This window comes from Oreochromis niloticus, linkage group LG10, assembly GCF_001858045.2.
Source record: "Oreochromis niloticus isolate F11D_XX linkage group LG10, O_niloticus_UMD_NMBU, whole genome shotgun sequence".
Classification (NCBI taxonomy): Eukaryota; Metazoa; Chordata; class Actinopteri; order Cichliformes; family Cichlidae; genus Oreochromis; species Oreochromis niloticus.
The window spans coordinates 32,103,308-32,118,294 of NC_031975.2; the positions used below are offsets into that span (position 1 = coordinate 32,103,308).

Sequence of the window (14,987 nt, forward strand, 5' to 3'; positions counted from 1 at the left end):
AATTAGTTTCCCTGCGTCGGGAGCAGCGCTGGGCTCTCCAAATCACGGACAAACAGTATCCCACAGCTGTGTATGTGTTTAAACCCATTTTGCACAGAGAGACATTTTTTGAAAAATGTATTGACAGCAATGTTGAATATTATTACACAGGAAAAAAAACAACTACACGTAAAATAATTACACCGTGACGCCTCTGCCTTTCTAAATGCAGGGACAGTAACTGCGTGTGTATATGTGTAGCAGCGGCCAGTAATAAACCAGTCGTCATAAAAGAACAGTGCTCTTTAATGAATTCACAAACTTACATCAAAGAGGTAGCAGTGACACACATCACTTATCAGCTAGCCATCTAACTCTATTCTAACGCTTAACTTTTACAGACTCTGCTTTACTCTTATTTTGCGACACCACCCTCTAGTGGTGCAATATGATATAAACATTACAGAACACAACATCTCCTCTCTCTTTATAAAAAGAGTTCACCAAATAGCGTAGTACAGAAATAAAGTAATTCACTGTTTAGCAAATCAAACATACACTGGTGAACTTAAATGTCGCAATAGTTATAACATCAGAATACTACAACTAGAAAAGCTAAATAAGCCTGAAATTGTAAAATGAAAAGAAATTATTCCAGTTTTTCCATTACAATTTTTTCTTAGTGCATTGGTGGCAGGAAATCAGTTCGTCTTAAACCCGAAATAGAACAAGTAATGACATTTCTCTAATGTCCTTTTTCAAGCAACATATTATGGTACAATATAGTCTTTGTGCCAGCGAGGTTTGTACTTGACGCATGGCAGTCTTCTGGCAGTAGGTGAGCCAGCCTGAGTGTGGTGCAACCTAGCAGTGTCAGCGTTCTTTTCAGTCACCGGGCGACAGCGTGCTAGATGAGTGGCATTCCAAATCTTTCCATCACTCAGCAAGAAGGCATTCGAGCCTTTGGCTTTTGTTACTGTTACAGGAGGGGTAAATCTGGGATGTCCTTTAGGAACATGGTGGGGTTTCCTTATCCTCACACTCCCTCCTGGTAGAAAAGAAGGTTTCCGTGCGTGACGCCTACCATCAGTGTAACGTTGCATTTTCAACTGAGATTTCTGAACTGATGTCCCCGTGGTCCCAGCTCCTACATTTGTTCCACTTTTAACAGTAATACACAAAACTCTGGACTCAGACCTCTCTCTCCCACAGTCAACACAATACCCGTCATAATCACAAACAGAGAGCAACACAATTATCATAAATCCAGTAACTTCAAAAACATTAATAACCTCCGGCCTCTTCAAAAATCTCAGACTTCATTGAACTCTACTGTCAAAAATCCACCAGTCTCAATTAGTATGGCACTTTTAAATGTCCGCTCTCTGTTGAATAAGTCTTTTATTATTAATGATTTAATTTTAGATAATAAACTTGATTGTTTATTTTTAACTGAAACATGGCTGGGTTCGGATGCACCAGTTGTTCTCACTGAGGCCTCCCCACCAAATTTTAATTTCTCTTTTTCCTTTAGAAGTGGTAAGAGAGGTGGTGGGACTGCATCTTTAACCAACAACACACTCACCACCAAACACATTTTATTTGATCATTTTACCACTTTCGAATTCCACGCTATTGTTTTTAGCAGCCCTCCAGTTTTATCTGTCACATTTACAGACCACCTAAAGACAGTGCTGCTTTTATCAAGGAATTCTCAGAATTTTTAACAAACATACACTCAAAGTATAATATGATAATTCTAACCGGTGATTTTAACCTGCACATAGATAATCCTTCTGACCCTGCATCAAAAGAATTCTTAAACAGTCTTCACTGTATGGATTTTACCCAGCACGTCACGCAGCCGACTCACAACAGAGGACACACTCTGGACCTGGTCATCACCCATGGGCTGTCCACCAGTGTGTCCTCTGTTGTTGACTTGGCCGTCTCTGACCACTACTGTGTGTTTTTTAACATCACCGGTTTTATTCAGCAGGAGACCTCGGTGCGAACTGTGAGGAGGCGCTATCTAACCTCTGAAGTGGCTGCAAATTTTACCAGGGTTTTAGACGAATGCCCCCCTGTGATTCTACCTGCACCCTGTGATTTTATTTTTAATCATTTTAACCTCAAACTGAAGAAAAGCCTTGACTCCGTTGCTCCACTCACCACCAAAAAGATTAACGTAAAACGTGTATCACCCTGGAGAAACGAAGAAGTCAAAAAACTCAAAAGAAATTGCAGGGCAGCAGAAAGGAGATGGAGGAAAAATAAAAATGCAATCAACCATCAAATACTTTGCGAGCAACTTAAAATTTACAATAATACACTAAGGAATTCAAGAAATTCATACTTCGCCAAAATAATCAGTAATAACAAAAATAATCCCAAGGTCCTCTTCTCCACCATAGATCACTTATTTAACCCTGATTTTAACAGCTCCCAAAGAACTCCCACAGACTCACTCTGTGAGCAGTTTGCAGACCACTTCAGGGGAAAAATCAACACCATCAGATGTGATATTTTATCTTCTCGTGTTATGATTTTAAACACATCTGAGGGCTCGATTGTACCTGAGGAGACACTGGACAGCTTTGCCCTGGTTAATGCTGAGAACCTTAAGAAAGTTTTCTCCACAGTGAGACCCACCACATGTTTTTTAGATTTTAGATCCAATCCCCTCTTCACTTTTTAAAACACTTTATGGATTTTTTGAAGCTGAGCTTTTATACATGATGAATTGCTCTCTTCAGTCGGGTGTCTTCCCTGCTGCCTTTAAAACGGCGGTGGTGAGGCCCCTTCTGAAGAAGAGCAATTTGGATTGCAATAATTTTAATAACTACAGACCTGTATCCAACTTACCATTTTTAAGTAAAATTTTAGAAAAACTTGTTTTTATTCAGATTAATGATTTTCTGAATGATAAACAGATCCTAGAAATATTTCAGTCTGGATTTAGGGTGAACCACAGCACAGAGACCGCTCTCCTAAAGGTTTTAAATGATATTAGATGTAACTGGGACTCCCAAAAGCTCTCAGTCCTGGTGCTACTGGATCTAAGCGCAGCCTTTGATACAGTAGACCACGCTATACTTTTAAACAGACTGAAACACATGGTGGGCCTCTCTGGTGCTCTACACAACTGGTTCACTTCCTATCTCTCAGACAGAACTTTTATGGTGTGTATGGATACATGCTCCTCTAAGATCCATAAAATGACATGTGGTGTGCCTCAAGGGTCGGTTTTAGGCCCTGTACTTTTTAATTTGTATATGCTCCCTCTTGGCGGCGTCATCAGGAGGCATGGAGTGAACTTCCACAGTTACGCTGATGATACTCAGCTGTATATCTCCGTGTCTCCTGATGACACCAGACCAATGGATGCCCTTTTTAACTGTATTTTAGATATAAAATCTTGGATGGCAGAAAACTTTTTACAGCTTAACCAGGACAAAACTGAAGTTTTAATCATCGGTCCTGAGGCTCAGAGAGAGAAACTCTTGTCTAAATTACAGGCATTTTCACTATGCCCTTCACTACAAGTGAAAAACCTGGGTGTTATTCTTGACTCTGAGCTTGGTTTCATCCCACATATTAAACATGTAACCAAAATTGGATTTTATCATCTAAAAAATATAGCCAGAGTCCGCCCTATTCTCTCTCGGGCCAACACGGAGATGCTGATGCATGCTTTTATTACCAGTCGCATTGATTACTGTAATGCCCTGCTCTCTGGTCTCCCCAAAAAGAATATTTCACCTTTGCAACTTTTGCAAAACTCTGCAGCTCGTGTGCTGACGAAGACCAGAGGGCGGGCCCACATTACACCGGTTTTACAATCGTTGCATTGGCTCCCCGTGTGCTTCAGGATCGATTTTAAAGTTCTTTTATTGGTTTTTAAATGTCTTAATGGTCTTGGGCCTTCTTATCTTTCAGATCTGCTTTTATGCACTTTATGTTCAATATATGTATGCCTGAAATGAACAAATAAATGAATGAATGAAATGAATGAATCATACGAACCCTCGCGGACCCTGAGGTCCTCTGGTACTGGCCTTTTGATTGTCCCTAAAGTCAGGACACATACTCACGGAGAGGCAGCTTTTCAGTGGTATGGTCCTCGACTGTGGAACAGCCTGCCGGAGGAGCTCAGGGCCGCAGAGAACGTTCATGTTTTTAAAAACAGGCTCAAGACCCACCTTTTTAATTTAGCTTTAACCTAACGTTTATTTATTTTATGCTTATTTATTCTATCCTGCTATTCTATTTATATTATTCATTTAGTTTTACCTAATACCGATTGATTGTATTCTTATTCATTTTTATCTTCTTACTCTGTTTATACTTATATTTATATTATATCCCACTCTTATTTATTTTATCTTTTTATCCTGTTTATATTCTTATTAGGTCATATCTCCAGTGTTTCCTCGGAGGGGGCTCTCTGCACCGGGGCTGTGATCGACCGTGGCTGCTGGGGCTCTGTGGGTCCTCTCAGCCTGGCTGGGGGGCTTCTTTGCCTCCCTCCTGCTGTGTGCCCAGCCTGGAGGCTGCGGTCTGTGATCGGCTCCCGGTGCAGACAGCTCCCTGTGATAGTGTTTCCTCACTTGGCTAATGCGTACCCAGCCCAATTTTACTCTTTAGGTAGGTGTGTGTGTGTGTGTGTGTGTGGGGGGGGGGGGGGGGGAGGGGGGGGGGGGATGTGTGTATCATGACCGCTTCTGTTAATGACAGTGCGGGGAATGAGTGGGAGGGTGGGGTGGGCTGCTTTTAACCATGTAAAGCACTTTGTGCTACAGTTTGTATGAAAAGTGCTTTATAAATAAAGATTGATTGATTGATTGATTGATTGAACTGAGTGACGTGCAACGTCATCCAGTGGAGACACAGCAGGAGGCAAAGGGAGGACATCCAGTTTAGTACGCATCTTCCTGCCATACAGGAGTTCATAGGGAGAGAGGGAAGTAGTTGCATGCGGTGTTGCACGGTAAACTTGAAGCCAATCCAGCACAGTAGCCTTCCATGGTTTTGACTGCTGGATTGCTGTCTGGATACAGGTGCGGAGGGCACGATGAAACCGTTCGATTGCTCCGTTTGCAGCTGGGTAGTAGACAGATGTTCTGCTGTGGGAGATGCCTCTATTCTGGAGGAATGAGGTGAACATTACAGAGGTGAACTGTGTACCATTGTCAGTTACGATGTTCTCTGGGTTGCCATGACGACTAAAGACAGATGAGAGGAACTGAATGACATCATCAGTAGTAGCAGAAGGTGAAAAGGCAAGCTCAGGCCATTTGGAGTAGTAGTCAGTCAATGTTATGACGTATCTACAAGCAGGTATTGCAGTATCAAAAGGCCCAACAATGTCAAGACCAAGTTTTTTCCACGGTCCATCAGGCAGTGGGACGGGTTGGAGAGGAGCAGGATTAGTATGTGCAGTTTTGTCATTGGACTGGCAAAGGAGGCATGAGGTTATGGCAGACTGAACTTGTGAGTCCATTTTTGGCCACCAGTAGATATCTCTTAATCTTTGTTTTGTGCGCACAATCCCTTGGTGACTTTCATGTGCCAGTGCAATCAGTTTAGGTCTCACTGAAAGTGGTGCAATGAGCCTTGAGCCTCTGAGAACATAATCACTTAGGGTTGAGAGCTCATTACGGATTTTGTAGTAAGGTGCAAGCGTGACATCAAGTGCTTTGATTGAGGAAGGCCAGCCATTTTGTATTTGAGAATGCAAAGCAACCAGTTCAGGGCAAGTTGAACAGGCAGAGTCAAAGTCCGCAATTGGAAGAGAGGACATGGCAGCAGAAACTTGGGCTACCATCTCATGATCTGCATCCGATGTGGGATGGGAAGAAACAGACAGGGGCAGGCGAGAGAGACAGTCAGCTGTATAGTTCTGAGAACCTGGGCGGTAAATAACATCATAGTCAAAACACAGGAGGCGGGCAGACCAGCGGGCGATGCGCATTCCAGCCCTATTAATCCCTTTGGTGCTCAGCAGTGTTGTCAGAGCTTGGTGGTCTGTCCGCAGAGTAAAACGTCGGCCCCACAAGTACGTTCTCCATTTCTCTGCAGCCCACACACAAGCATAAGCTTCTTTTTCAACAGTTGAGTACTTTTGTTCTGTTGCAGACAGTGTGCGGGAAGCAAAGGCCACAGGTTTTTCTGTGCCGTCAGGTTGCACTTGAGCAAATACAGCACCAAGCCCATAGTCACTTGCATCAGTAGAGATCACAACACGCAAGGCAGGGTCAAACAGTGCCAGTGCAGGACTATTCACCAGGAGTTTTTTTACTTCTTCAAAGCTCGCTTGTGCATCTGAAGTCCATGTGAAGGTGTTCTTGTCGTTAGCACAGGCACGCATAGGGGCTACAACAGTTGCAAAGTTTGGCAAGAACTTGGAGTACCATGACACCAAGCCCAGGAAGGATCTCAGAGCAACAGCATCAGATGGGGGAGGGGCTCTCAAAACAGCATCAATATGCTCCTCATCAGGAAGAATGCCATCAGCAGTGACAACATGGCCTAGGAAGCGTAGCGATGTCTTCCTAAAATGGCATTTGTTTTCGTTGAGCACAAGTCCAGCATCTTTGAGCTTCTGCAGGACAGTGCTAAGGTTTTGGTCATGCTCAGCTGCACTTTTACTGTAGACAATAAGGTCATCCAGGTAGTTTTGGACACCTGGGAGGTCTTTAAGGATTTCAGCCATCATTTTCTGAAAAGGTGAGGGGGCAGAGGCCAGTCCATAAGGTACTCTGCAGAATCTGAAGAGTCCATCATGTGTAATGAACAGTGTTGGGTAAGTTACTTTAAATTAGTAACTTAGTTACATTACTAGTTACTTCTCTAAAAAAGTAACTCAGTTACTTCAAGTTACTCGTTACTTTCAAAGTAACTAGTTACTAGGGAAAGTAACTTTGGTTTTATTCAGAATTCTCTTGTTAATGTGTTGCTTCCGTAACTGGATACCCAGCCAGACTGCCAGTCTTCTAGCTTGCTTACTTGCCACAACTGCACTGTGCCACCTACCAATAGAAAGGAAAAAATAATGTGCACATTTCCATGAGAGAAATCCCACGCCTGGACCGTCGTTGACCGCTGCCATGATTCTAGCCTGCTTTTTACATCCAACACAAAAACTGCAGTCGTGATGCTTTTGATTGTAATCAGAACTTGGAAATTCTGCCTTCTGAATAGGAAGATGTAGGTAACTCCAGACTGCAGATGAGCTGCATACAGAGCTGGACTGGGACAAAAAAATCGTCCCGGGCATTTTGACTAGAGACCGGCCCGCCATTATAGGAAAAATCATAAAGCCTTTGAATGAAAATAAACACTGTTGTGACAGTGATGTACACTGTTCTGATGGTATATATGTATCAATCTATCAATTGTTTGTTGTAAGACTCAGATAATTATTTTTTTAAAAGCGAGACATTTTAAATGAGAATAATAAAGAAAAGTATTTCTTTGTGCCCCCCTTTCCCTGTTAATGCCCTACCTGGCCCCCTGGCAACACTTTGCTAGACCCGCCCCTGCACAGTTATCAGCTGTCAGCTACGTAGAAAAGGATCCTGGTGTTATTTGTCTCTCAGAAACAGTTCATAACTTCCCTTCAACTCATTCATGTCACCTAAAAGGTAAACCTGTTTCTCCATCACCTGTTCAGCTCTGATGATTCAGTAAGGACATCTCCTGGTTTCATCTGCATGTTTCCCTCTCACCACATAACCAAACCGATATCATGACCAGCAGCTTTACAGCTGTGGCTCCAGCAAACATCAGCTGATACTAGAAATTAATATTAAATAAATTCTAACAACAGCTGATCAAGCTTAAACGTGCTGCTGTTGTTTAACGCGACATCCGCTGGTTTCCTCTTTCTGGTGCAAAGTGGGCGATAAATAAACAAGAGAGAAAAGCCGATCAGCTGATCATTGATCAGTTTCGTGATTGAAGTAGAAACGGGAGAGAATGAGAGAAGAAGAGGCAGCTGTGCAGCTTCAGCTTTGTGTCTTTTTCATTGTAGCTGAAGTCCGGGACAAACTGTGTTCCTTTTCACCTCAGTACGAAACGCGTAATATTTTCTCTGAATACCAGACGATTCTGTTTTTTACGGAACGGTTGGCAACTCTAATAATTAACCTTATGAACAAAATAAAGTTCAACATCAGTAACATAGCACCCACCCAGCTGTATAGAAACTCCGTCATGCTAGCTAGCACGCAGTACGAAAATGTCAGCATACCGAAAATAAACTCCACCTAAACTTGGTTTATATCTGACCCAGATAGACTGCAGGTCATAACTTCTTACCTGAAGTTCAGTTCACCTGACACCGGCGGCTGCTTCGGGTCTCTCCTCTTGCCTCCCTTTTCCTTCATCCACCTGCTGGCCTCCACCACTTGCTAATGTTATTGAATCTGTGGAAGCTCCGCGATATCCACCACACGAAGTAACGAGTAACGAGCCTATCTAAATCCCAGTAACGAGTAACGCGTTCCTGGTTTTGGCATAATAACTAGTTACCGTGCTCGTTACCACAATAATAACGTAGTTACTGTAACGCGTTACTTAATAACGCGTTAGTCCCAACACTGGTAATGAATGCTGTCAAATCTCTGCTATCTTCATGCAGGGGCAGCTGGTAGTATGCATTTGCAAGATCAATTGTAGAAAACATCTTTGCACCCTGTAAGCTGGCAAACAGTTCATCTACATGAGGTAAGGGGTAGCAATCAGTGATCAAAGCTTTGTTTGGTTCACGGAGGTCTGCACACAGCCTTATTCCACCAGTTTTCCGTCCTGTCACAACAATTGGGGATACCCATGGTGATGCATCAATCCGTTCAATGACACCAGCTTTGAGTAAACGATCCAGTTCTGCTGAAACTGAAGCCCTCACAGCAAACGGGAGACGTCGCAGCTTCTGACGCACAGGTTTGACTGTTGGGTCAACTTTCACTTTATGCACAAAGGCACGCACACAGCCAATATCTGGGGCAGCAGGGATGCAAGAAGCAGGTGATGGGTTTGTAGACATCACAGAAGCAGTAGGATCAGTACATGGAGGTAGAACAGTATTGCCTGCAATGCTGACATTCAGCGCTTCCATCAGATCTCTTCCAAGAAGAGGAGTTCCTTTCCTTACAACAAAGAACACAGCTGAGGCGGATGCATTTCCTCTGCTCACTGTGACTTGCAGGCAGCCTAACACAGGGATGGTTTTCTTTGTGTATGTAACTAGTTGAAGGTCAGGTGGTTTTAGTGGCGTATCACTGAAGTGCTCTTCGTAGATGTTGCTAGGCAGGATAGAAACTGCAGAACCTGTGTCCACAATCAGTTCAATGTCCTTAGCTGATGAGGTAGGTGTGCTCACATTTATGCTGCATTGCAATCCTTTTGATGCATGAGAAGGATCTGTTGAGTAAAGGACTGTGAGTTTTGGTAAATGGACTTCCCGTACATCTCTTGTCTTGGATGAGCAGCAGACACGAGCAAAATGTCCAATTTTATGACACAGTTTACAAGTAACTTTGGCAGCAGGACACGGACGAAAGTTGGCTAAATGAGTGTTTGAACCACATCTAAAACAGTTCTTAGATGTTTTTGTTGCATGAGATGGCTTTGCAGGGTGAGCATTGTATTTATGTTTCCTCTGCATGGAGTGCGAGTGAGACTGCACAGCTTGGACTGGAGTACTGCTGTCTGCAGCTATGGATTTAGCTTGTTGAACTGCAGATTCCATTTGTGTTGCCAGTGTAACAGCTTTATCTAGTGTCAAATCAGGTTCAAGTAAGAGTCTTTCTCTTATGCTGGGGCTAGACACATGTTCAACTAGCTGATCACGGATCATTTCTTCTGTCCTGTCATCAAACTCACATTTAGAAGCAAGGTCACACAAGCTGGCCACATACTGGATAACAGTCTCATGTGAAGCTTGTGTTCGCTTTCTGAAAGCATGTCTTTCCACAACAACATTTACCTTGGGTGAAAAGTGTTGTTCTAGGGCAGTAACAGCAGAGGCGAAAGTGTCACCTGTATTTGGCAGTGAGTAGAAAATCCTTTGTCCCTCTGTTCCCAAGCAGTGAAGTAAAGTAGCTCTTCTTCGTGCTTCAGGCCAAGCATTCCCTGTTGCATTGATCACAAGCAAATAATTGTTGAACATACGCATCCACATGTTAAAGGGCAAAGCAGGATCTCCAGGGCAAGGCAAAAACATCGGCGGCGGATGGACGTTTGCAGCCATGACGACTCAGCAAAAAAATCAAAAGCAGAAAAAAACACGCAGGGTTACTCGTCGCCAAAATGTAGCAGCAGCCAGTAATAAACCAGTCGTCATAAAAGAACAGTGCTCTTTAATGAATTCACAAACTTACATCGAAGAGGTAGCAGTGACACACATCACTTATCAACTAGCCATCTAACTCTATTCTAACGCTTAACTTTTACAGACTCTGCTTTACTCTTATTTTGCGACACCACCCTCTAGTGGTGCAATATGATATAAACATTACAGAACACAACAATATGTAAGCGTGTAAAACCTGAAGATAGTCAGATTAACAGTATTTTGTCTCTATCTGCCATTCTGCAATTCATCTCATGTAAACAATAACGTGGCGCACAGCGTGACGTGAAAAGAGGCACATACCTTTGACGTTGCGTGACGAACTCTGTAATCCTCGTCCACACGGAAACGCAAAAAAGGAGTTTTAAATAATCTCCGTTTTCGGTGAATCGCAACGCCGTTTACGTGTTGACGAAAAGCCCAAACGCATAGAAACAGCTGAGTTTTCAAAAATACCCGTGTAGGTGTGGACGTAGCGTAAAAGAGTTAGTAGTATATTTTATTACTACCTGTAATTTATTGCCGTTTACTTGTATTTGCTTAATTGTTTACTAAATGGTTGAGGTGTGAAATAAACCGCAATGGAGTTTGTAAACAAAATATGGGTGTGTGTGTTTGGAGGATGTGTTTGTGCGGGGGGGTTAGGTGGTGGGGGGGCGCGAACATTTTTCTTGTAAAAAAGGGTGGCCTGGCAAAAAAAGTTTGGGAACCACTGCCTTAGATGCACACGTGGGGTCAAAAATGACCCCAGGGGTTGTTTTTCTTCAAAATCTTTAAAATGCAAAGTTGTAATATATTCATATTCCAGGTATTCCTCAAAAAATATGTTTGTAACATGAGGCCATTTGCATTTTTATTTATTTTTTCACTAATTAAAAAAAAATGCAGGTTTTGTATCACTACCCCACTCTTCCACAAGTGGGGTCAAAAATGACCCCAAGCAGTTCCTATGGAATCCCTCTATGAAACTTTCATTCTTAGCAACTCTGACTGACCCACTTACACTTCTGATGGATCAAGAATTAATTTTTACACAGTAACATACATGATTTATAGTCAGGGCTGCACATAAGTGGTCCGCAGGTGTGCATTTGCTGTCAAAATAAAAGTATTCCCGGAAATTCAGAGAATACACGCTTCTTTTGCAGTGGAGGAACACCAAAGTAATTGCTTACGGAGCTTGCTTTTTCGACATCTTTAAGAGTTCTGAACAAATGTCTGTCCTCCTCCAGAACATCTAATGTACGCAAATGAGCGTTCCAACTTATCTGGTATGCATCTTTTATTTTGACAACAAATGTGCAACTGCGGACCATTTATGTGCAGCCCTGTTTATAATTTCCTGTGCATTTCAAACATTGTCCTTTCTGATGTTTTTTTTTTTTTAATATTTAAAGTAACATGGCTGCTATGAGGCCAGCAAGGATCCCTGTGGCCCTACAAATGATCCAGGACGGATGGGATGAAGAGTCCATCGGAGGCATTGACTCAGAATCTGACATCTCAGATATAGAGGACCCAGACTATTGTCCCCCCCACTGAACAAGGCCAGTCAGACACAGAGGAGTCCTCTGATGAGTCCTCTGAAGAGGAAATGGATATTGAGTCTAACAGAATGAGCCCCTCTTACTGTTCTAGCCAAAATATTCTGAATTAGTCGGCCAGGGCTTGCACCTGGGTTTAGTACTGTCTCCCCAATAGATGCATGGAAGATGTTCATGCTTGACAATATAATAGAAGAGGTGCTGACATGCACAAACATGGAGGCACGAAGAGTAGCCACAGACAGGGGAAAAGAGTGGAAAAATGTAATCAAACATGAGCTCCTGGCCTTCATTTGACTGACCATTCTTGCAGGAAGTGAGAAGAACTGGGATGTACCAGTTGGTGTGTTTTTGGGAGTCCTCTGCATAACCCATTGTACAAGGCCACTATGTCAATTCAAAGATTTAAAGATATTCGCCGTTTTTTGCACTTTGATGACAAGAGGACCAGAGCCTACCGACTGAAAACAAACCACATGGCAGCTTTCCGCTACATATGGGGCCTGTTCCTGGTCAACTGCAGGCAGAAATTCATCCTCAGTGATTGTGTTACAGTGGATGAACAACTTGTGCCTTTCAGAGGGAAGACCCAGCTTCTGCAGTATATGCAGAGCAAGCATACAAAAGTGATACAAGTGATACAAAAACTGCAATTTCTTAAAATTAATGAAAAAATAAATAAAAATGCAAAGGGCCTCATGTCACAAACATGTTTTATGAGGAATACCTCAAATATGAGAATGTTACAACTCTTCGTTTTAAAGATTTTGAAGAACAACAGCCGAGTTTATAGCAAAATGCATTGTTTCTATTTGGGGTCATTTTTGACCCCACTCGTGGAAGAGTGTAGGTATTGGTAGGTTGTGCATCCAAGGGTTAATCACAGGAGTCACACATGTGTCCACTGGACCATCTGGGAACTCTTCTTGTTTAGCACTCGTAATAACACAAACACTAAATCCTCCTTCTCTTGTGCTGTTTTGTAGCAGTGTGTACACCTGAGACTGTCACCTGTCTGTCTGTCCTGCACTCTCTCTCTGTTTCTTTCTCTCTGATTGTGGAATAAAAGTATGAACATGTATTTATAAGTTACACTTGTGTTTGAATCCTGCAGCTTATCACACATTTGATTTCCATGTGTGACGACTGCAAGTGTCCAGAGTGAGGACAGACTGAGGGACCCACTGCTGCACATCATCTGTGAGGCTTTGCACCCCTGATGATCCACCAGGACAAACTCAGCAGTGTGTGAGGAAGAGGAGGAGGAAGAGCCAGCAGCAGCTGACAGATGGAGAGAATAGACAGACTGTTCCCTGTTTGTGAAGGACTGCTAGGAAAGTTTAACATCACTAATTGTCTGTCCTGAATCAGTCTTATTAGGTAATGTTCAAATAATGTTATCATCCCAGTGTTTTCAGTGTGGGAGAAAGTACTCAGGGCCTTCAAGTTACACACTATGAAAGGCAGCAACAAGTTTAATATTCAGAAACCTAAAGTATGTATCAGCAGCAGAATGGAGCTAAAAATAAATGTTTGTTTCAGTTCTATGAAGCTTTGAGTATTTTGGATTAGTAGCACTGCTGTGTTTGTTGCATCATATTGCTGTAATTGTTTATATGCTTTATATATTCTGAGCTAAGTTGATCTATAGTGTTACATCATATTCTATAAGGATGTTATGTGTTTGTAGACTTTCTGCCCAGTTTGACCCATTTAGCAGAAGTCAGCCTGTTTAAGGCTCTGATATCTATTCTGTATGACTTAAAGCAGTTATGACATGGTCTGATTTTCTCACCCAATAAAGGAATATTTCATATATCAGTCTGATCTTCATTCTATCAGAAACAGTTATCACAGCTCGTACATTTGCTTTTTACACATATATGTAAGCACTGAGCCAAATTTAGTAATGCCAACATATTAAAAGAACAATATTTGTCTCTTATATATAATACATCTGTATATACACTGTCAGAGATACTTGTCTTTGAGTGAAGATTTAAGGTGATAGGAGATATAAATAACTGCTACTTGAATCTTTACTGAAGCTCAGTATTAGACACAGAGTTCACTCACATGAATTTCACTCACATGTGCTGTACCAGTGTACCTGCACATGTGATGTGACAATAGAAGTGATTTGATTTGAGAGTTCATGTTCACTGCTGTAATAACTAATGATGATTAATATAATAACTATAATATTGGCCATATCATATTTACACTGACTTTAGTCTCATGATCAACATTAACTAATTGTTATTTACTAGCTAATCTTAAATGACTGTTCAGTACAGATATGGAGCCCAACAATCATGTTTTACAGTCCTGTGGTCTCAGCCTCAGATACTTAACTCACTGGCTGCTCTCTGCCCAGCCTGGAGGTCATTGCAAACTCTCGGTACCTCAGCAGAACTGGCAATATCATCAAGGACCATTCTCACCCCAGCAATCAAGTGTTTGAACTATTACCATCAGGCCGACGGTACGGGTCACATAAAACCAGGACAAACAGATTCAGGGATAGCTTCTTTCCCAGAGCTATCACCATAGTAAATAAGCACAAAAACAATTGAAACTGCTTAGCTACTCCATACTGTCACCGTCAATTATTATGCTGCTATTCTTACTGTCATTATATTAATGCTGCTATCCTGTATATATTGTACTTACTATTGTTTGTTTTATTGCACCTTTTATATTTTACATTTATATTTATTATTGTATTTTTGCACCAAGGGAGTGGCACTCCAATTTCGTTGTACCCTGTACAATGACAATAAAGGCTATTCTTCTTCTTCTATTCTTCTTATTAAATCACACAAAGCTCATGTAGAAACAAACAAACGAACAAAATATGTTCTCCTTCATTTCTGTCAACCACACGTTTCCAGCTATCATGGTTGCTATCATGGTTGCTAGGCAACCTGGGCAGCGCAACGGAGGCTAGACTGTCCCATTTCACAAGCCTCTCACTTCCGGCCTTAGCAGTCTTTGAGTACGCGGCCCTTGAGGACCGTTGAGGCTGCGTACTTTAAGGCTGCAGACCCTGAATTGGGATACAGCCTTTGTTTTGTTTGTGGTGACCAGAGGTGGGAAGTAACAAA

At 42.2% G+C, this 14,987-nt stretch overlaps 1 protein-coding gene across 1 annotated transcript; it reads right to left on the minus strand.

The window, feature by feature from the left end:
- Positions 1-269: 269 nt before the first annotated feature.
- LOC109203928 (uncharacterized protein K02A2.6-like) lies at positions 270-5,716 on the minus strand. Its single transcript, XM_019364105.2, has 2 exons — positions 4,837-5,716; positions 270-1,102 (listed from the first exon to the last, which is right to left on the minus strand). The coding sequence occupies exons 1-2, from the start codon at positions 5,480-5,482 to the stop codon at positions 750-752; spliced, it is 999 nt and encodes a 332-aa protein (XP_019219650.1). The 5' UTR covers positions 5,483-5,716; the 3' UTR covers positions 270-749.
- Between the last annotated feature and the right edge of the window lie 9,271 nt (positions 5,717-14,987).